At 45.7% G+C, this 22,524-nt stretch overlaps 1 protein-coding gene across 3 annotated transcripts; it reads left to right on the top strand.

The window, feature by feature from the left end:
- Positions 1-6,017: 6,017 nt before the first annotated feature.
- On the top strand, positions 6,018-22,499 carry slc38a10 (solute carrier family 38 member 10). 3 transcript variants are annotated; one of them, XM_056430125.1, is made up of 18 exons: positions 6,021-6,120; positions 6,385-6,602; positions 7,200-7,317; positions 7,456-7,501; positions 7,674-7,767; positions 7,996-8,139; positions 10,824-10,948; positions 14,032-14,134; positions 14,266-14,448; positions 14,934-15,045; positions 16,343-16,449; positions 16,546-16,699; positions 18,091-18,258; positions 18,341-18,775; positions 18,843-18,908; positions 19,625-19,645; positions 20,020-20,160; positions 20,267-22,499. In XM_056430125.1, the coding sequence occupies exons 2-18, from the start codon at positions 6,513-6,515 to the stop codon at positions 21,652-21,654; spliced, it is 3,495 nt and encodes a 1,164-aa protein (XP_056286100.1). In that variant the 5' UTR covers positions 6,021-6,120; positions 6,385-6,512; the 3' UTR covers positions 21,655-22,499. The 3 variants fall into 3 exon arrangements, with proteins under 3 accessions (XP_056286099.1, XP_056286101.1, XP_056286100.1); XM_056430124.1 differs by having other exon boundaries at positions 6,018-6,602; XM_056430126.1 differs by lacking the exon at positions 19,625-19,645 and having other exon boundaries at positions 6,019-6,602.
- The last annotated feature ends 25 nt before the right edge of the window (positions 22,500-22,524 follow it).

Here is a 22,524-nt window from a genome sequence, read left to right as displayed (position 1 = left end):
TTCAATATCCTACTCAAGAAAAAGCTCAGAAGTATTTTAAGCAACGATAAAGTATCAAAAGCAAAAACACTCATAACGCAGAAAAACGGTTCATGTGACTGTTATATTTTACAGTGTTTCCCCTACCATTATAACATCTCCGCCCGCCACCCTGTAATTTTCGTCTACCTACTATTGACGTCACCCCCCCCCCCCCCCCTCAACACTTCTCGGCTCGCCGGCATCGAAGCTCTGCCGTGATGCGCGCAGACACATCCGCGCACACGGGTGAGCACACTCTCACTAGCTGATCGAAATAAACTAAACTAAACTAAACTAAGGGGTTAAATAAGGGCCCCATTTGTGAATCCCACAGAACCAAACCCACCCCGGGATGGGGTGTAGGAGTAATCACACAAGGTGATTCTCGCCAAACCGTCCCACCCCGTTGGGGAGGTCGGCGATTCATAATCATACTCGCCTATGAATCGCTCCTCCCATGTAGGCGATTCTGAATCGCCTATCGCCCACCGCTCCTGTGGGATTCACAAATCCCTGCTGCTTTGCTGGAAATCACTTCTACTTATAGACTCTGGTTCGGTGCTCCGTGATGTCACTAGTGACGTCACAGCACAGAACCAAAGCGCTTACATGTCATGTGACAATGTTTCCATGGTGACGGACAAGGCCGCGGAGATCGAAGGCACTGACACGTGACTTCCACTAGGAAACCTGCTTATATGTATGTATGTACATGTTGTGTATGTATATAAGTACTTATGCGTGTACATACGACTGTTTATATCTGTCAGGGGACACAACATGTAACGATCTAATCTTTCATGGAACAATGTAATTCTCAGGCAGGTTACTGATGCCACAATGGTGCTAAAACGCTAGCTCGCGATTAGCATCCGCTAGCTAAACGGCGCTATCCTTAATTAACTGTCTTCTCCTTAACTACTACACACTTAATAACTATCAAAATATAGCACCGCCGAAGCGAGCGAACATAACATTACTATATATATGGCACTTGTGTATGTTTCTCACCGGTAAACACCAAGACTTACATTAATAGCTGGTTACTGTCTGTGATATGCTGGTCTAACATGTTTGTTTAAGACAGTGGTCCCCAAACTACGGCCAGCGGCCGGATCCGGCCCGCTTCCACATTTGGACCGGCCCCCTGAACAATACCAGAGACGCGTTCCGATTTATTATTTTGTTCACCTGGCCCGCTGCCGTTGAGATTGCAGTGAGACGCGGAGAAAATGTGAAGTGGTGCTCTTCGCAATAAAACATCTTTGATGGGACGTGTCGCGTCTCGGCCAATCAGCGTTCAGATGTCGACATCGTTTGGGAAGTTAGGTTAGCTTGAATGTTAGTCCGCTACATCTGCTGCTGTCACGCTGCACGGTGTAGCGATACTAACAAAGTACCCGTACATTAAAAACGATGTGATTTAGCATATTTTTAGTATCGATACTTCATTAAAAGAGCGATCAGAGCGCACCGTTAAATTCTGTCTCACAGCGAGTGGCTACGATGCGGGCACACAGGTGAGCACACTTTCACTAGTACCCCCCCCCCCCGCTGGCCCTCCAGCAGACAAGGGAAACATTATGTGGCCCTCTCAGGAAAAAGTTTGGGGACCCCTGGTTTAATACAAGAATTACGGCGCCAGTCATGGAAAACCCGCTACTGCCCCCTACTGGCGAACACAAGTATCGCCCTGCAGCTACTTCAAGTGAAAGCAGGATAAGGAGGTGAAATAAGGATGATGGGGGCAAGGTACTAACACAATACAATAACAATTCTGATAACAATATTTGCCCTTAAAATATCCAGGGTGTCACTTATGTATATATGTAGCCTACTTATGTGTGTGCATATATATGTATGTATGAATGTATATATAAATATATACTTATATGTGTGTGTATATATGTATGTATGTACATCTATGTATATATGTTTACCATTTTAATTCCCTTTTACACAGAGTCAGGCCTGTACACCAAGTCCATTGTTCCTGCGAAGACTCGCAGCAGAAGACGCTACGCCAGGTTCACGAACTCTGTACCGGACTCTGGCAACAGTAATTCAGCCAGGAAACCACATGGGGACCCCACTGGACCACTGCCAAGGGGGACTTGGGACCACTAAAGGCCAGTGGAGGGCTGAACAGGAGCCGGAGCGAGCTGCATACAATTCATAATACAATACAGCAAAAAAAGTAATAAGAAAGTCATAACAAAGCCATAGAATAGTTGGGAGAAAAAGTGCTAAAAAAGTTAGAGTATATATGTAAAAAAGAAAAGAACAAATATAGTACATCCTAAAAAGTCATAGTGGTAAAGTTCACCATATAAAGGCATCAACAAGTCATCATAAATTAATTAATTAATATCAAAGTAATAGTTTAGTAAGTCAAAGAAGTCAGAAAAAAGAGTATCTCATTAAAAGTCAGAAAATAAATTATAGTTTAAGTTTGAATTTAAAATGTTTGCTTTCAATATTCAACGACATCAAACACACCACAGAGATGTTGTCTCAGTTTGTATAACATTCATTTTGCCGCATATCGAGAGAAGAGGAAGAGGGAGAATAACACCACCTTTATTAACAAGCGACACAACAGAGAGTTACATGTATAATACACAACAATATCCTTAAAGCCAATGTAAAGATTGAGAACCTGTGACCCACTAGAAGAGGAGGCGGCGCCTCTATTTCTGTATTTCCCCTTTTCTTTTGGGACAAAGCTGAAGCCTCTTCAGTCGTCGTGCACCTGCAACCGTCTACATCAGGGATCCCCAAACTTTTTCCTGTGAGGGCCACATAACTCTTCCCTTCTCTGATTGGGGCCGGGGTCAGTTTGTAACAGAAAATGTGTGACGATCGTTGCCTAAATGTAAACATTTATTGTTTTCCAGAAAGCCACACATAACCAAATATTAATAACCCTTTCCGGGATCTTCACACGTTCTATTTGACAGCGACTAGTCTAGGATTTGCGTGGCCAGACTGAAAAATAATAATAATGCGTCTCTGGTATTGTTCAGGGGGCCGGGCCAAATGTGCAGGCGGGCCGTATCCGGGCCACGGGCCTTAGTTTGGGGAACACTGGTCGACACAATGAACATAAACCTTGGTTTATGGAAGGAAATGAAATTGTTGCAGTTTGTACTTATGAATGTTTTTTTTAATTTCAATTAATTTTGTAATTACTTAATAAAGTAATACTTTTAATACAATTACGTTTGTATGACTGTTTTTAGGAAACACTAAGGTACCTACTTCTGTGACAATGGGATTGGGCATCTGCCCATATATAAATATATGAATATTCATAGTTTCCCCACAGTTGAAGATTGACACTGCTCTGCATGAATTTGATTGAAGAAATTAAATTAGCTGTTAATTGCATAAATTGGCCATTCAACCCAAGATTCTTGCAAAAACAGATGATTACATGCACAGGCAGACAGACACGTCTGAACCAATGACTGAGAGGAAGCTGTGAGTGCCAGAGGCAACACCACTACTTGGTTATGTTAAATACATAAAACATCATAGTTTGGCTTAAAATCACAACAAAATTCAAACAAAGCAAAAGTACTTGTGTTAGGTTGGAGCTATAAAACGACAGCTTACCTAGACACATCACCCAGTCTACAAGGACTTCCTCAGACTTGTCTGTGATGTGTCAAAACTAAAGTAAAAGTTATGCCGTTTGATTTTCCCGTGTGGGACCTCGACACAAGTGCAGTGTTTCCCTCACCATTCTATCAGGGTGGCGGCCCGCCCCCCTGAAATCTCCGCCCGCCATCCTGTAATTTTCTCTATCGCGCCAGATTACAGCAGAAGTAATTTAAGGTCCCTTTTCTTTAAGAGCACGTCTTTGTTCTTTTATTAAACAAACTAAACAGCCGTCTGTTATTGATCGTCTCTACACAACAGCATGTCATTTCTGTCTCTACGTGTCGCGTTAACACTTCTCGGCTCTCCGTCTCGCGCGCCGCAGATTTCCGATGCCAGCGTGTCTGCGCACACAAGTGAGCACACTCCCACTAGCCGGCAGAGAGCGTTGAATATGTCGCGTGAAAAACAAACCGCTATATCTGCATTTTTTAAACGCTCCCACGGTGGAGAAGATGGAACAAGTCGCTGACCCTAACCCAACAAGTCGGCTGCTGGCTGCCATTGCCCTCACAGTCCCAGTCAGCAGTGCAAACTGTGAGAGGGACTTCTCCACCATGAACAGAGTAATATAGACTTTTTACAATGGGATTTGCTGTGTAAGCTATCACTATTCTAAGATATCAGCTTTCACTTTTAAAGCCTAACAGTTTATGTATTTGCAGGTCAAGACAAACATCCGCAACAGGCTGCAAGGAGACCATCTTGCTGCCTGCCTGCGGATTTCAATTAATGGGCCAGCTGTTTCTGACTTTCCTTATCAAGAGGCTCTGGAACTCTTCTTTGAAAAGCACCGAAAAATCCACTGCAGTGACAAAACGTGCACCCTTTGTGGTGACATGAAAATAAATGAACACCAACATGTTTCAAGTGTTTGTGTCGGTCGGTCGGTTCCCCCCCCCCCTCCCCCCGAAGCTGTAAACCATGGGGAAACACTGTTTTATATTAACTTATTCTATCGTAGGTAGTTTTATCCAGCTGTTCCTGACTAGTTCAGACCCCCCCCCCCACTCCCCACAAAGGACCACAAAATTAAAACCTAAATGACATACATTTAAAATAATATTTTCAACCTCCGCATTGTTTTGTGATACTTTGATCACTTTGGGCCTTTATCAATTATATTTAAATAAACCTGTCTGAGATTTTGTCAGGAGGGCTTTGATTAATTGATAATAATTAATAATATATATAATTAATGAATTATATATTAATTAATATAATATTTGTATATATATATATATATATATATATATATATATATATATATAATTAGGCCCATTGTAACTTCCTGGCTGTAAAACATAATTATGGAAGAGTTAGATGACGAGGAGGAGCTCCTGTGCCTGGTCATAACACCATGGTTGTTGTTTTTGTTGTTGTGACATTGTCGTTAATACACAATCTTAATGACAATATCAAAACCTGTAGATAACTTTTTTTCACACAGGATTTACGCCACATGATTGCAACAACAATATGAACAATGATTACTCTTCATTTTCCACAGTGAGTGAGTATAGATAACTTATCTGGGTGGTGTTTAATTTTAGAGTGTAACCGCATGGCTTTCCAAATTAAAATAAATAAACAGTTTTCAGATCTTAACTCAGCTTTTAAGGCTTACATGCATACGGAATAAACTGTTGAACTTGTTGGTAATAAACTATGGTTGAAACGTGACAGTGTGGCTGCTTACCTGGTGGCCTCTGCTTCGGGGTCAGACTGGGCCTCGAGTTGAGATGGGATGCAACAGTTGTGGTTCTCGGCCTCAGTCACGCTCGGGTCCTGTTGAATACTGGAGGGGTTCAAGACATCTGAATTACTGCCTTTGCTCGGGAGCCAATATGTTGTATTTTTGTGCTGCACAATGGTCTGGAGTTTAACCAGGGTTTTTTTGTCTGTTATTTAGCAACTAGCTTACAATTTTCAAACAGTTGCCGCTTACAATTTTCAAACAGTTGCCGCGTTAAACAAACTCCCACGGTCACCAGATACACAGCCAGCAAACCAATCACATGCTTTCTGTTATTGCAAATTAAAGTACCTCTGCGTTCATTGGCTCGTATTTCAAACCCTGATGAAAAAAAATATTTCCCTGTAAAATATACTGTAGTAGGCACGTCTAACTTCTCCGGAATTAAAAACCACGTGTATTGCTGCTGGAAGAAAAAGTAAAGCGAAAAAAGAAAACGGGAGTTTAAATCATAGTATGTTCATAAAGTGTCCACTAGTGGGCGCCCGAGAGTTTCTACAGCGGTGAGCCAGCCAGTGTTGTCGCTCACTTCCTCGACTGGAATCTCGACTTCCTGGAGACGCGCTCAGGGAAAAAAAGAAGAAAAAAAAAAGCTAGGTTCGACTTGTTTTGAACAGAGTTCCCGTTAACCTGTCGCTTCCACACACTTTTTTTTTGTTAACAATAAATGGCCTTTTGATGTGAGGAAACCATCTATGATGACGTAAACGGGTTGCTTGCCGAGGTTAACCTAGTTTAGCTAACGTTAACTAACTAATGCGACTTACTAGCGTTAACGGTTAACTGCAGCTTTCTAGCTAACGGCTATTGTCTTTATGGCACTCCGGTATTCATTTTTTATTTGTATTTAATCTCCGTGCTGGTGTATTTCTTTACATAGATATTTGAATATTCAAGCGAGAAACCCGTTTAACTCGCAGTGACTCGTGTGTTTGCTCTGGCAGCGCCACGTCACTGGTCGGCGGAAGAGCCAGAAAAACACACGGAACTGTAGTCCCGAGTCCCCGCTTTGGACCCGTGGTTCGGTCTGACGTTTTCTCACCAAGAGAGGACGAAACAAGACGCGGTCAGGATGACGGCGTCTAACTGGGGTTTAATCATGAACGTGGTGAACAGCATCGTCGGAGTCAGTGTGCTCACCATGCCCTTCTGCTACAAACAGGTGGGCTGCTGCGACCTTTTTTTAAATGTACTTTAAATATTATTATATGTCCTCCATCAAGTAAAGTAATGTTGGAGAATTACGGTGTTATATGATGGTTATTTGTAGTATTTTTAAGTATAAATGCACGTAAGGAACTAAAGAACAGATGGGGTGGGGCAGTTCTTTGATATCTTCCCAACAATTATCCTACATTTGTTTGTATTGGGCCCTTAAATTACCCTCAAATAAAAATACAACAAACTGATTTGTTAAAACAAACTGATTTGTTAAGCACTCATGTTACTCAACAGTAGTGTACATTCTCAATAATAATATTTACACAGATAAGCGATCTATTCATTTGTTATCTTGAAAACCTTCCATATACCTTCATGGAAAACTGTAAAATCTGTTTCCTATTTGGACTGCTGTTGCAATACATTGAAGATAGTGTAGCAGTAGTTATCACGACTTATTCAAGGTCACTTCACCAACAAACAAAAAAAGGGTGCTTGTAAGATTTCATAGAGGGCATTATTTAGCTTTAAATTATGAAGTAAGATGTTCATATTTCAGGACTATTCTATGTGTGTTTTACGTGTCCTGTCCTTATAGTGTGGGATAGTGCTGGGAACTCTCCTGTTGTTCTTCTGTTCGTGGATGACCCACAAGTCTTGCATGTTCCTGGTCAACACAGCGAGCAGCACCAAAAGACGCACCTACGCTGGACTGGGTGAGTTTAAATAGTGTCGAATTAGCTGTTTTTGTATTTATTACCAACAGTTTGCAGTAGCAGCGATGGCCATCATGACAACAGAAAGTTACACTTGTCCGCATGTTGTTGTTCTCACTGATGCTCTCGTCTCTGCAGCTTTCCATGCTTACGGGAAACCAGGAAAGACAGTGGTGGAGCTGAGGCAAGTGTTATATATATTAATTCACATTATTCTGTATTTGAAGTGTAAATTGTGGCTTGATCCTCCACATATAATTATCATAAATGTATAATAATTAAGTGGATTTATTTCTAAAAACATAGACACTAATAGTAATCCAGATTGCCCCCGTCTTCTCTCTCTGCCCCTGTAGTATGATCGGTTTGATGTTGGGGACCTGTATTGCCTTCTACGTCGTGATAGCAGATCTGGGCTCAAATTTCTTCGCCCAGCTGTTGGGTTTACAGGTTTGAGATCATATTTTGCTCTATTCATCTCTTAATCTTTGAACATATGTTTGTTATCCACTGCGCTGGTCTGTGTTCTGAGACTTCAGTTCACTCCTGCAGCAAAAAACTGTTGTTATAATATGATTCATTGAGTTAAACCAACTTACTACGAATAGGTAGAATCAAGTCTGTGCGTCAACAGTGAAGAAACGATGTTGTGTTGCCGTGTCCCACTGCCGTCTCCAGGTGACGGGCATTTTCCGCGTGCTGCTGCTGTTCGCCGTGTCTTTGTTCATCGTCCTCCCGCTGAGTCTGCAGAGGAACCTGATGTCCTCCATCCAGTCCTTCTCCGCTATGGCGCTCATGTTCTACACCTTCTTCATGTTCACGGTGAGCCCAACAACACGCAGGCAGCCACACACTGCGGTGGAAACACTCTGGCTTTGCTTTGGGAGGACAGTTTTTGTGATAGACATTTTTAATATTACTTTATTTCCTTTGAATAATGTCAAAGGATTGCTTGAATTGTGTTGATGCTTTCTGTTGTCTATGTTATGTGTTTTCCGCCGCTGTGCAGTCTTCTTCCCCAAGCATATAAATACTATAAATGCATTTGTAACCTGCGACACAGTTCATTGACCTTGCTCTCTGTTTGAACTCGAAACTCATTTGTTTTTCAGAATATTGTCTGGACAAATGTTATTCCGTTGTCTTCCATGTTAATTCCTCCTTATCTGCTCCATTGCACAATACTATGTCTTCCTTACTGACACAATATTTCCTTGCTCCTCTTTTTTAAAGAGCAACGTCGCACTAAATCACATCAGGCAGAAAACAATTGCTGCGCTGCTCTTTATTGGCTCAAACTAAGTCTTTCCCCCGGGAGAGAGACGCCACATGGAAATGGCCACTGGAGACATTTTAAGCGCCGTAAGTGCAAAGCAAATGGAGGTCACGTCGTCGACTCCACTAAATCACAACCCGTTGCAAATTAAGGGAATTATTTTTTCTATATTTGTTTCCAGATTATTAATATATCAAACGTATTTGACATATTTCAGACTTATTTTTCTTGCCCAGTCCATGCTGTTTGCATGCATGTCAAATTACATCTTTTTTTTTTAGGAAATATTTTTATTCTGTTATCTTAAGTCGACACAAGATTCCTATTTGTACATCCTTTTCTGTCCATTGTGCAGCATGTTCATACTAACCTTCATGCTTATATGGACATAGCGCCTTCAGGAACCTGGAAACATGAGAAGATTCAGGTTTGACGACTATGAGTCAAATATATTTGCCATGTAGCCTTTGCTCAACCCTTTGTTGATGTTGGATTTGTGTCTTTCTCCAAAACATTTGATTTATGCTGCACTTCTGGCTACACTCTGGCCAGTAATGTCCAAGCAGGAGACGGTTTATAATAAACATATAATAACTATAACAATAATGTAACCATAAACATTGACTTTATTGTAAACAGCCATCAGTATGGAAAACAAGAGCGATTATCAAAGCCAACGCACTCATGTGCCACTCAAGTAGCAACTGGTCCATCTCTTTCCGATCGGACGTTCGATGCTCCACTGTTTGCATTTAACGAGGAGCAGCACTGAGCACACGACTCTGATTGGTTCACGCTTCATAGGTCTGAGTGTGCTCGAACACGTTTGACTCCAGCGACGGTCCAGCAGGAGTTCTCTGCCTCGTGGGATTCAGCTCGTTTCCTCTTTATATGTGTGTGTGTGTGTGCGTGTGTGCGTCTGTGTGTGTGTGCGTGCGGTTCTGTTCTCCTGACCCGTATCGCTGCTTCCACAGACTCCACACTGCTGTTTACGGCCTCTTCGTCCGACGTGACGCGTAGTTGGTAGTGCGGGTGGGAACCCGGAGCAGTGGTGTGTGTCTGGCTTTAGAAGCAGTCCAGATCCCTAACCCTCTAACAGTGATGTATCTCCTTCCCTCCCTCATTTCATCCTCCCCTTCTTTATTCATTTCTGCTCATTGCATCCTTTTACTTCCGTCTCCTCCTCCTGTTTCCCTCGTGTCCTTCTGCCCTCCTTCACTCCCCCCCTCGTCTGCCTCCTCTGCACCCTTTGTTTGCTCCCCTCTGTCCCCCCTGCTGTTTCTGCTGCTGTCGCTGTAGATAGTGTTGTCGTCCCTGCGCTACGGCTTAATCTCAGGCTCCTGGGTGGAGCGGGTTCACCTGTGGCGCTTCAGGGGCGTCATTCAGTGCCTGCCCATTATCGCCACAACCTTCTGCTGTCACCCGTAAGTAGACCAATGGAAACCACCCCCGCAATAACACCACCATACGGGCCGTTGGTGGGGGTTGGAGAGAGGGAAGCCAGATGTCGCCCCAGCACCCGTATGCTCTCTAAATCCCCATCCCACCTACCTGAACCCTCCGCCCACTCCTCAGTCATCCCCATTTCTCACCTTTTTTTAATTTGGGTTTGGTCTGAGCCGTGTGTTTGTGTGACTGGGTGTGTGTGTGTGTGTGTGTGTGTGTGTGTGTGTTCTTGGTGGCAGTTTTGTAAGGCAGAGAAGTGTACCATACTAAGCTGAAAGTTCCATCTTCGCTGCACTCCCACCACCGCACCACACCCAGGATTAGCGGTGTGGGAGGGGGCTGGAGGGGGGGGGGGGAGATTCTGCTGTCCTTTGGGGCTTTGTCAGGTAATTAAAGGAGCAGGACGTAAGAAACACATGCTGATCGACAAAACCTGTGGGGCCTCTTTTTGTGTGTCTCTCCATCACCTTTTTATGAGCCTTTTTTATTTCCATCAAATTCCTGATTTCACGTGAATTCATCACACATCACCGTCGTTCCTCAGGTTCTTCAGCCGCGGCAGGTTTTATGTTCAGCAAGAGGATTCTTGTCGTGCCTCTTCTGTTGTTTCCCTTTTCTTCATTCTCTCTGTTGTTTTCTCTCCTCATTGATTACCTTCATTATCCGACTGAGCCGCCAGCATGGGTGCAGCCCCCCCTCCTCTTCCTCGTACCCCCTCCGTCTCCCCATCTTCATTTGGTCCCGGTCGTAACCCCCCCTCTCCTCCCCCCCTCCTTCCCTTTAGGTGGTGCTGTCTTCGTTCAAACATGGGCTGCTCAGCGGCTGGTGGCTAGGGCAGGTCAATGTGGTGCGCTGGGAGGGTGTGTTTCGCTGTCTCCCCATCTGTGGGATGGCCTTCGCCTGTCAGTCGTAAGTACTACCCCTGCCCCTCCACCCGCACAGGACCATGTAATGAAACTAATGTCAAATAAGGCGGGTGGGGGGGGGGGAGACATAGATGCTCAAATGGGGGCGTTTCCACTGTCTGACTCCGGCAGTGAATCCTCCAGAGCTGCATGTAGAAATTGAGCAAACATTATAGTGAATGCATGTGCACTTGCATCATTGCTGTAAGCCAGGGTGGAGGGTTTTGGGTGAGTCTGGCATGTAAAGAGGCACGCACACACACACACACACACACACACACACACGCGTGTGCTGGAGATGAGGTGGTTGTTGAGGAATTGCTTGTCGTAAAGGGAGGCTGCTTATTATTGCCGGTGTGCTTTTCCCTGTCAGCTCATCAGTTTCTGCCCTTTGTAGAACCAACACGCCTCTTGTGACTTTAAAGAAAGCTACAATGAGAATTTGAGACGTCCATATTCCCATCAGATTTTCTGATTTGAAACCATAATATTGTCAAAACAAATGTGAACGCTGACTTAAATAGTCTGGCAATCACTGGACATCAAGATCTTTTTTAAAAAATGTTCTGTGCTGGGCAGTTGGAGCGTTTTCACACCAAATCTCTGCATCGCATCGACTTTCCTCGCAGCGACTGCGGAGCTCGCACCACGACGACGACAACATGTCACTTCTTACAGCGTAATCGCAGTTTCTCTGAGCCAACCGGACTCCTTTACTTCTCCATTCTCACTCATCTGCATGTCACTGCCTCTTTTGTCCTGTCCTCTTTGCTTTAGCGCTCGCTGTGGGGTTTGCGGTGAGTCGAGCCGGCGAAGGGTAATGTGCCGGCCTAATGGGATCCGGGTGTACAAAGTCTTAACTCTCGTATTTGGGGGGGGGGGGTGGCGGCAGCGAGTGTTTTTGTGGAAGTCATTAGGGTCCAGATGTTTGGGTGGTGCTGCTGTACCGGGGTTTGTTTGTGTGAGGGCGAGCGGGGTAAGTGGCAGCAATGGGTCACCGTTGCCATGAGACTCAAATGAGACTTTAATTAATGCAATCGCACAAAGCCGACGTGACATTATGGTATGGCGGACGCATTAGCCAGGGAGTTGTTGCGCATGTTGGAAGAAAGAAAAAAACGTGTGTGTGTTTTGTGCGTCGGCTCCCACTCGCTGCGCTGAGGGATATTTGGCGGGGGGATTTCTTGGCCTGTGGTCAGTCCACGCAAAGCAAAGGCGACCGAAGCCAAAGCCGCTAATCAACGCTTTGGGCCGCCGCCATCTTGCAGACACACGCTGATGTATTCACGGGCTGATTAAACCGCTCTCAGCACATTGGATTTTTATGACGTTCATGAAGCGTGCTCACGTTCAGCTAAAACATTACTTAACATCACCATTACGGCGGCACGGCAGCCGGCCCCGCCGCTTCTTTGGCTGCGGCGAGGAGCAGTTCGCCGATTATAGAGCGACGTAAGATAAACATGTGCAGCGAAAATGTGCCTCTCTGTGATGCGACTGTCATAGCTCCAAGTTAATGATATTATCTACAGTACACACACATACACGCACGCGCGTTCACTTTGAAGACTTCCTCCGTCATATTTCCTCCATGTAAGGGCAGCGTTAAAGCAACAAAAAAAAACACGTTGGCCCCTCAGTGCGGACTCGCGAGTGGCCGTTGGATACTTCAGCTTCCCACTTCCATGTGCCGTTTTCTTTAACCTTGGCTCTGAGATTTACTGATTAAACAAGCATCAAGAACAAGCACCACGGGACAGCGCTTGCTCATAAAACTGTGCGAAAGAGAGACAGGCAAAGGAGTGGATCTCTCTCTCTCTCTTTTGTTCTCTCCGTTTCTTCTCTTCACACATACATGAGGGACGTGGAGAAAGAGAGGAGGTGAGCACAAAGAGTCTGCCAGGAATGTGGATAATGCTCTAAAACCTGCCAGGCACTTGCTGTTATATATATATATATATATATATCTATATGTGTATAGATATATATATGTGTATATGTGTGTGACAGAGGGAGGATGACAGACTCAGGAGTACCTACTGCACACACTCAATATAGACAAACACTTCCTACTTACACCACCCTCGCTGTCAAGACATTACTAAAATCTACGGCAATTTGTAAACATTAATTGCTAGTTAATATATATTGATTAAAAAAAGAAATCCACAAGCAAAACATATTTTTTTTAAAATTCATGTGCATGTTGGATCAATCAATCAATCAAACTTTTATTTCAGGCTCGAGGTCCAGATAGTACAAAACATTAAAATAGAATAAGATGCATACAACATGATGTTCTCACCTTTTATATTTATGTGCGTCTGACCTACAGTTGACGGTTTTGGGGCCAACTTTTGCAAATAATAATCAACTAATCTATTCATAAATAACGTGACAAATGATCCATCCTGGGTGTAATTAATGTAACGCGTAAAGGGAGTTGATGTATGAAACAAAACATTAGCTCGAAAACAACAAACTAAGTAAGAATATATAATGTATTTTTAGTTAATTGTTTTCCCATCAGGTTGGGAGGTTGAAAACTGATATTTAATCTAAAATAAAAATTATGATAATGTCATAATCTATATGTAGTTTTGTAATTTTCTTGTTTGACTTGTGACAAGATCATTTTAGATCAAGTTTTGCAGAAGTTGTCTGAACAACAATCAATAACAAACAATGCAGATAATAACTACAGCTAAGGAGAAAACACTTAATTGCATGCGTGTGCACTGATGACTGTCTAATGGTGTTCGAGCTCAAATGGGCTAAACAAGCACAAATAAGTTGGATGCTGACACGGCCCGGAGAAGAAGACATTCATCATTTGGTTATTAAATGTCACGAATAAGCCTCCATCTGGCTGCTCGTTACAGGAGCCTACAGAGCAGCTCCCACTAATGTGACGTTCACGCGACTGCTCTCCCCGCTGAGGGCTCAGGAGTGTCGTGTGTCTGATAATCTGGGCGGCACATGAACGCACCACAGCGGCACTCGTGTGGTGCGTGTGTGTGTGTGTGCGCGTGTGTGTCACGCAGCATGCCGAGTGTCATTGTTGCGTTGTCGCCTCGTCTCTCACAGGCAGGTGCTGCCGACCTACGACAGCCTGGACGAGCCGTCCGTCAAGCGCATGAGCACCATCTTCACCTCGAGCCTCAACGCGGTCACCGTCTTCTACATCACGGTGAGCGCCGTTTATTGAATGCTGTCCGTCACCATTTTTAATGTCCTAGTGTTCCACGTTTTTTTACGCGTCCCTCTTTTTGCCCCCCCCCCCCCCCGTTCTTGGTTCCCTCCGCCTCTCCTCTGAACCAGGTGGGTTTCTTTGGCTACGTCAGCTTCACGGAGAACATTGCCGGCAACGTGCTGATGAACTTCCCGTCCAACCTGGTGACGGAGATGATCCGCGTGGGCTTCATGATGTCTGTGGCCGTGGGATTCCCCATGATGATCCTGCCCTGTCGCCAGGCCATCAACACCATGCTTTTTGAGCAGCAGGTTAGCGTGAACGCTGCTACAACAACAACAACAACATATATATTCCTTTTTAATTTAATTATTTATTGCACAATATTACAAGGTGTACTCCATTGCCTTCCAACTGGGCACTCCCATCCTATGTGTAATGCAGTTTGACACTAAATGGAAACAGAAGCATGTTGTCCGTATAAGAAGAGCCCTCTGGAACCGCCTGCTGTGGAGCTCACGCGTGACGTCGGATGACCCCCGTCTGACTTCTAAATCCTAAATATTTTAACACGCACAGTTCCTGTTATGGTTCAGAAAACCGCGCAGCATATACATTATTGAAGGGTTGGTGTTTCAAACTGCACTGTAGAAAACCATCTGTTGGCTCCGCAGTCCTGCTTCTGTTGGTAATATGATGACGACGACTGGTATTTGTATGAAATTGTACAGTTGTGCGATTTATTTTTTTGGAGGTTTTTTTTGTGTCTTTCTCACTCATTGTTTCCATCTTGCAGCAGAAGGATGGGACGTTTGCTTCCGGGGGATACATGCCCCCTCTGCGCTTTAAGATGATCACCCTCTGCATTGTATTCGGCACCATGTGTGGAGGCATTCTCATCCCCAATGGTACATGCTGTGTGTGTGTGTGTGTGCGAACAATCCGGCTCAGATTGAAATTGTGTGTGTGTGTGTGTACAGCTTGCTGACTGGAGGTCTTCAAGGTGCATGTGTTCCTTTGTGTGAGCGGAGTAGCCGGGGAGCTTTACGACGTGTGTGAATGTGACTTTACGAGTCAGTGACTGTCACACTCTAACACAGTCCTTAAATCAGGGCCCTAACTTTTATCCTTTAGACGGGCAGACAGGAAGATAGGGCTATTATTCTCTCCCCCCCCCCCCCTCTCTCTCTCTCACACACACACACACACAAATATATGTACACACCAACATTGGCTCTGTCAGGTTCTTTGAGTCTTTCCGTCCCGCTCCAAAATGGGTCAGATGTAAAGGTTAGAATGAGTTTATGTTTTATTCATCCTTTTGATATGGAGGCTGTTTGTAAAACTTTTGATTGGGTAGACACACACTCACACACACACACACACACACACACACACACTGTGGGTTTGGCTGGCCCTTTGTGTATCTAATCAGACTAATAGACTGAGAAGAAGGGAGGTAAGGACCCTGGGGAGAACAGACACTAAATCTGAGCGAGACAATATGGTGTCCGTCCTCTGGGTGAACGATGGGCTTTCTAGGCCCGACGCCCGGCCAGAGACAGGGGGGCGGGGCCAGGGCTCGCCTCTGCCAAGAGCAGGGTGCCATGGCAGGGAGCCTGGCGCTGGGCGGGTGCCGGTTATAAATGGCTGAGGCAGGTATGAATGGGAGCCGGTGATAAAGAGCATCGGTATGGAGAATAGCTCTGAGCTCTGTAGCAGCAGAGGTGTGGAACCCGAACCCCTCACCTGCGGCCGTGTTGGTGCCGTGTTGGTGCCGTGTTGGTGCCATGTTGGCCCGGTACGCTTTACATTAGCGTGTTCTAGCTAATGTTAACGTACCCATAGGATGAGCTCGAGTATCCCTTCGTTGACGCGTCACCGTCAATTTAAAAATGTGTTTATCTCCATTGATTTCCATATGGATGATAATTAACAAGAAAATGTATTATTGTTATGATATTTTCATACCGTTGATAGTTGATACATTACTTTTGATTCATCATTTAAACTGATTATCTAATAGCTATTACTTTTATCTATACATCTAACTACTTTAGCTGTTTATCCATTACTGTCAACTAAAGATTGTAGCCATAACCTTGAGGTCATTATTTCAACACGTAGCCACTAACGGCTGCAGAGTCGCTCTACAGGACGACGAGATGATCTCTCTGTTCTTCTTCTCCTTTTCTCTCTCTCCAGTGGAAACCATTCTGGGCCTGACCGGCGCCACTATGGGCAGCCTCATCTGCTTCATATGCCCCGCGCTCATCTACAAGAAGATCCACAAGAGCAGCATCGTTTCTCAGGTGACGGTCAGAATACGCACTTTGCTGATCGCTCAGGCAGAATGTGTCCGTCGCTGACCCGCTGTGCTTCTCCTCTTTCTCGCTGTCTCTTTTCAGCTGGTGCTTTTCGTGGGTCTGGGCATCCTGCTGGTCAGCACCTTTACCACCCTCTCGATTTCCTCCACGGGCCACCGCGCCAATGTCCAAGCTCCTCCCCCTCCGGCACCTTTCAAGAACAACCTGCTTTTACCAGACCTCCCTGAACCGCACGGTAAAGATGATGACGTGGGCTAACGGTCGGCTATAACTTATCAGCTCGGTGGACAATAGAAGAACGTCGGTTACTTTTTAACCATAGAGGCATGCACCTGAACGGGCCGGAGCGCGGGTCATCTGTTATTTATTTAAAACGGCAACGTGAAGACGGTCTGAGCCAGCGGCGCCGGGCCAGCCAGACTAAAACAAAAGCACAAAGTCGCAGCCAAAGAAAGGCTTTCTTTCATCTCTGCGAGAAGAAAAGATGGAGACGGACGGGGACTGATCGACAGGCCGGCCGGGCGAGGAGATAACCTCTTGATAATGTCTGAGCGCTTGACATTGATGGAGAGAGAGTGATGCCCTTCAAACTCCAGTAATTTCTCTCCACCCCTCTACCTCTGTTCATTTCTCCTGTCACCCCATCCCCCCCAAAATACATCGTCTACACCTCTCCCCCCCCCCCCCCCACATCTCTTGTGGCAGCTATAAAATGCCTGCGAGCTCTGGCTGTATAAAGGGAAGAGGGTGATATGGGTTTTGGGGAGGGTGGAGGGGAGCAGATGAAACGAATGGAGAAGAGACGGAGAGGAACCTTTTGGGTCTATGTACTCATTTTAGGGTGAATGGGGGGAGGGGGGTGGCTTTTCGTTTCCGCTTCCTCTCCTTACCCCGCGGTTCTTCAATAACATCAGCTTCTCATCTGTTCACCTTCTTTCTCCATCTTTGTGATTCTTAGTTGTACTCCAGTCTTTCCTCATATTTTGACTGGAGGTGAAACTCATGGGGTCCAACCGACACACCTGTTTCCTGTTTGTCACTTTCAATGTTAATACATCTCCCTCCCTCTTTTCTTCTGTCTCTTGCTCCGTTATTAATCCCCACCAGCTGTGTTGGTTTTGCCGGTGCCTGCTGCCACCTAGTGGCTCCACGAGTCGGCTCGAATTCTATTAAACCCGAGAGCACCAGTACCCACAGTTCATGTGAGATATACCGGAGGTGTTCATTTATCTTAATGCCAGCAGTAAACTTGTGTAATAAACTCAACAGCACAAGAAAATAAAGAGTTCATGTCCGGCATGCACTAGAAAACAGTCATTTTACTTTCCTCAGACAAGAGAAAACGGTGGAATAAATGAGCTATCAAATTTATGTTTTCTTAATTTATTCGCAGTGATGCGTCTCGTACTTTATAGACCAGCAACAGCGGTATTAAACAAGAGTAAAACATATTCTTACACACACTTTTTTTTTATGGCTGTATAAATATTCTACGAAAGGACATATTTACACATTTTGCTGTGACAGGGAACCCGGGTCGGCCATGGGATCGGAGCCCTTTTATTAGAGGTGATATTCAGTAGCAGTGTTGTCATAGTTTTGTTGTTGTTGTGTCTCTGCGTGTAGAAAACCCCGCGAACAAGAAGCCATTGGAGGTAAAGAAACCTGACCCCCCGGCGGTGGAGGTTGTACGACCAGCAGACAGGGACCCGCCTGAACCCCCCCAGATTAAAGGACCAGTGGAACTACCCAAGAGGAAGGAGGAAGAGGCGCAGTTGGACCGCCCTGGTGCCGGTAAGGAAGCTGGACCCACGCTGGACTCTTCACTGGATTTTGAACCGGTGAGAATGAGAGACGTTTTGTTCCGTCTTCCCAGGCGTTGTGGTGCCAGAGGACGAGGCGCACCGCCATGAGCCGCCCATCCCTCACGACGCGGTCAAGGTGGACAAAAGAAAGAACAACGTAGAGATGGATGAAGACAAGAAGCCACCGGGGGAACCGAAAAAGAACGAAGAGCAACCTTTAGGCCAAGCTGTGGTGGCGGTGGTGGTAAAGGACAAAGAGGACAAGAAGCCTGAAGAGAAGCCAAAGCCTGTCGTGGCTGTCGTGGGGAAAGAGGAGGTAGATGTGGGTGGAGGGGAAGTCCGCTCCAATGAAGTGGTGGAGAAGCCGGGCGCAGAGGCAGACGAAAAGCAGGACGTCCCCCGGCCAAAGGAAGTTGAGAACCTCGACCCGGTGAAAGATCCTCCTGCCGGGGACGAAGCTGAGGAGACCGATGAAGCGGGCAAAGCTCCAGATGCTGCAGGGAAACGTGAGTGTCCCCCTAACCGCAACACAGAGCTCAGATAATACAACGTTGATGTTTGGTTGTTCTTCAGCTCTTTCTGAAGGAGACGTGGTCCCGGCTGCAGACAGCAAAGACACAGCCGATGAGAAAATGGACGGTGAGTGGAGTAGAAAACGTCCAGTTAATGGTCTTAGGTCACTTCCTCACAGCAATTCAACAAGTTCAGTTCATCAGACATCTACCATTTGGGGATGCATTGTTGGTTTTTATGGGGGGTATTTCTACAATGGCTCGGATGGAATCTAAAATACAGCTGGATGAACATTTTTTATTTGAGATGGTACACAGTTATAACCAACATTCATGCAGCAAGCAAACATCACCTACTTTACGAGAACTTACAAGTATTATTATTATTATGAGTTATTCTTAAAAAGGTAATAACTAAAATACGAGCGATTCGAAGAAAACAAACAGGACATGGGAAATAAAACAAAGTAAAGCACTCACTCACTAATAAAAGATAATTAAATATGTTTTTTTTCCTTTTGAGGTGGCTATATTGTAACAAACTACAATATTTGCTGTGGCCTGCTGCATGTTTATGTCCCTGACTCTTTTTCATTTTTCACTTTGCTTGTTTTATCTTGTATAATCTAATATCTCCGTGTCTGTACTGTCTTATTGTGCGCGTACAGAAATATTTAAATCCATTCCTTTCTCCTATTTCTTGACCTTGCTGTGGACACCACGCAGTCTTTTTTTGTGTGTTGCCTTTCTTGACTTTCTTGTTTTACTTTTGCCTTCTGCCTCTCTGTCCTTCTCCATCTTTACTTCTTTTTTCTGTCTTTCTCTGCCGGACTTCTATCACAGTGATAAAAAAGCTGGTTGCAGGTATGAATAGCCTCTTCTGTTTATCTCTGTCTGTCGCTCATTCACTCACTCATTGGGCGAAGTTCATAGCTATTTACACATACACTGCATATGGTAATATGCATTATGATCATATAACTAAATAATGTGCCACTGTATCTTGCCTCCCTAACAAAGTGTGTGTGTATGTGTGTGTGTACAGCTGCCCATTCCCATTTATCTTAAAGACTAGAATCTAGAGATGTGTGTGAATGGATCCATGAGACCAGACTAAAGCATAGTGGAGTATTTCCCTTCTCCTCTCACCTAGAGACGGGTCCTCCATCAGTCTAACTACGCTTCTTCACTAATGAGCCGTTTGTGGCATATTTGAACTCCACGTTTCTGTCCTCCAGAAGGCCAGCTCGACCACGCAGTGCTGCTGCAGGTCATCAAGCAGCAGCAAGAGCAACAGAAGAGACTTCTCGACCAGCAGGAAAAACTCCTGGATTTCATAGAAGAGCAACACAAGGAAATCCACCAGAAACAACCTGCCGGTGGGTGCACGTCGCCTCGAGCATCGCCGATAGGACACCTGAGATCGTAGGTGGCTGTTCAATGGAAGAAATACGTGTGACAAAAGTTGTTGTTTTTAAAATAAAGGGGCTGCTGACGGCGAGGCAGAGAAAAGCCTCCAGGAGGAGATGGATGAGGAAGCAGCGAAGCCCAAAGAGTCTGGCCTGAACTCAACTGCAAAGCAGCCCAAGGAGGCAGCTGGAGATGGAGCTGGAGCTGACGTTGTAGCTGTAGCTGGAGATGGTGCCGGAGCTGTAGTTGGTGCTGTAGCTGGAGCTGATGTTGGAGCTGGTGTTGTCGCTGGTCCCGGAGCTGTAGCCGGAGCTGGAGCTGTAGCTGGTGCTGGAGCTGTAGCTGTAGCTGGAGATGGTCCCGGAGCTGTAGCTGGTGCTGTAGCTGGTGCTGGTGCCGGAGCTGTAGTTGACGCCGTAGTTGTAGTTGGAGCTGGCGCTGGTAATGGCCCTGGAGCCGGGGCTCTAGCTGGAGTTGTTGCTGTAGCTGGCACTGGAGCTGCAGCTGAGGCTGGAGCTGGAGCAGCGGAGCCTCAGGCCGTGGGCCAGAATAAAGCACAGGCCAGTTACAAGGGTGCAAAGGTCGGGGCTCCAAAAGCAGCCGATCAAGCAGCCGATCAAGTAGCTTACAAGGAGGATGCCCAAGTTGCAGTTGGAGGAGAATCCCGTCAGCAGAGTGAGCTCGGGGCGAGGGGAGTCCCACTCGTGAAGAAAAGCTCTGATCAAAATGATCAGGTAGCTCAACTTAAAGAGGAGGAAGTAGACTTAGATGAGGTCAAGAAGAAAATTGAAAATCTCAAAAAAGAACAGATAGAGAAAGAAGTTCAGGCGAGAGTGGAAAAAGAACGGCGCGATCGCGAGATGAAGGAGACGCTGGCCAAAGAGCAGGAGCTGGAGGTGGAGAGAGCCGTGAAGGCGAAACTCTTGGAGGAAAAGGCCGCAGACGAGAGACTTCAGCGGGAGATGCAGAACACAGACGATGAAATACTCGAGAGGGCGAAGAAAGAGAAAAAGGCGGAAGAGGCTCAGGAGAGGCTGGCCCAGCTGGGCCGAGCTATAGAAGACCGGCAGGCCGCGCAGGGGCCCGGCAGAGAGGCTGGTGGAGCTTTGAAGAAAGCGGGGCGAGACCTCAAAGAGAAAGCCGCCGCGGCTCAGGCGGACCCCGGAGGAGGCGCGGAAGCCGAGGCCGTCAAAGCCGAGCCTCGCGCCCCCCAGGGCTCCCACGAGAAGATCGGGGACCGGGGAGAGCCGGATCTGAGGCGGAGACGCAGGGCGCTGGGACCGAGGGAAGCCGGAGGGCCCCCGGAGGAGACCGGGGCGTCCAGGGGGATGCCGGGGCTGGAGCCCCTGCTGGAGCTGGGAGGCTCCGACCTGCACGTGGCCCTGGAGGAGCGGCTCCTGGCGGGGGCCATGGTGCACTCGCGGCAGATTAAACAGGCCTCCGAGGTTGAGGGGGCGAAATAACATAACACACACACACACACACACACACACACACACACTCGCACTCAATGATTGGACAGCAAGTTCACCAGATAATGTGCACCTGGGGAAACCTTTGAGAACCGTGGACTATATCATCCCATTGCCTAACATTCCTTCTTGCTTTCAGACGTGATGCGGACGAAGAGGAACAGTTTATCTTCGTCTCTAACCGTGTAAGCCGCACACTTTTATTAAAGAACAAAGTGCATGTAAATATTAACTTATTTTTGTCTCTTGGGAGAATTTGAAAAGGGTTCCCGTTTAAAAATGTATGTGAATCAATGCAATACCTTTTCTTTATCGTCTTGAGACGCGGTGGATGTGTTCCTGTTTGTCGTGGAGTCGGCCTCTGTTCGTGCTTTATTGTCCATGTGGATTTTCTGTTGTATTTATTTTACATTATGTATATATTATAATATTCGGTGTTTGAATTGTGATCGATGTTTAAGTTGTCTTTGAACACGTACCACACGTTGGATGTGATGCGGCCCTCTCGGTCGACGTCGTATCCCAATACTTTAAAATCAAAGTAACGGTCTTCAGCCTCATGCTGGACCAATCAGCTGGATCCAAAACTATAGTTCTCAATCGTTCCTGCTTCGATATATATATATTCCAAGTTGATTAATCAGTGCCTTCCAATCCATATGCTGTGGATATATCAAAACAAGATGTTACGTTTATTTCCTCAGTGTTCTTTGTGCTTCTACTTTTACTGTAAAGTACAGTATAAAATGTGGATCGTTTGTCGTGCTTCTTTGTTTTCCAACTTTTCTGAAAAAGGCTTTTTCTGTACATTTTGCTGATAAAAAATGAATTAAAAACATCTATTACATCCACGGCTGTCGG

This window comes from Pseudoliparis swirei, chromosome 13 (genome assembly GCF_029220125.1).
Source record: "Pseudoliparis swirei isolate HS2019 ecotype Mariana Trench chromosome 13, NWPU_hadal_v1, whole genome shotgun sequence".
Taxonomy (NCBI): Eukaryota; Metazoa; Chordata; class Actinopteri; order Perciformes; family Liparidae; genus Pseudoliparis; species Pseudoliparis swirei.
This window is presented reverse-complemented; position numbering and strand designations above follow the sequence as displayed.

Excerpts from the sequence above, each read along its gene's own strand:
- slc38a10 (XM_056430124.1), top strand. The coding sequence starts at position 6,513 with ATGACGGCGTCTAACTGGGGTTTAATCATGAACGTGGTGAACAGCATC. Across the intron at positions 16,450-16,545 it reads AGAGCAGCATCGTTTCTCAG|CTGGTGCTTTTCGTGGGTCT; the intron begins GTGACGGTCAGA and ends GTCTCTTTTCAG. Across the intron at positions 19,646-20,019 it reads GATAAAAAAGCTGGTTGCAG|AAGGCCAGCTCGACCACGCA; the intron begins GTATGAATAGCC and ends TCTGTCCTCCAG.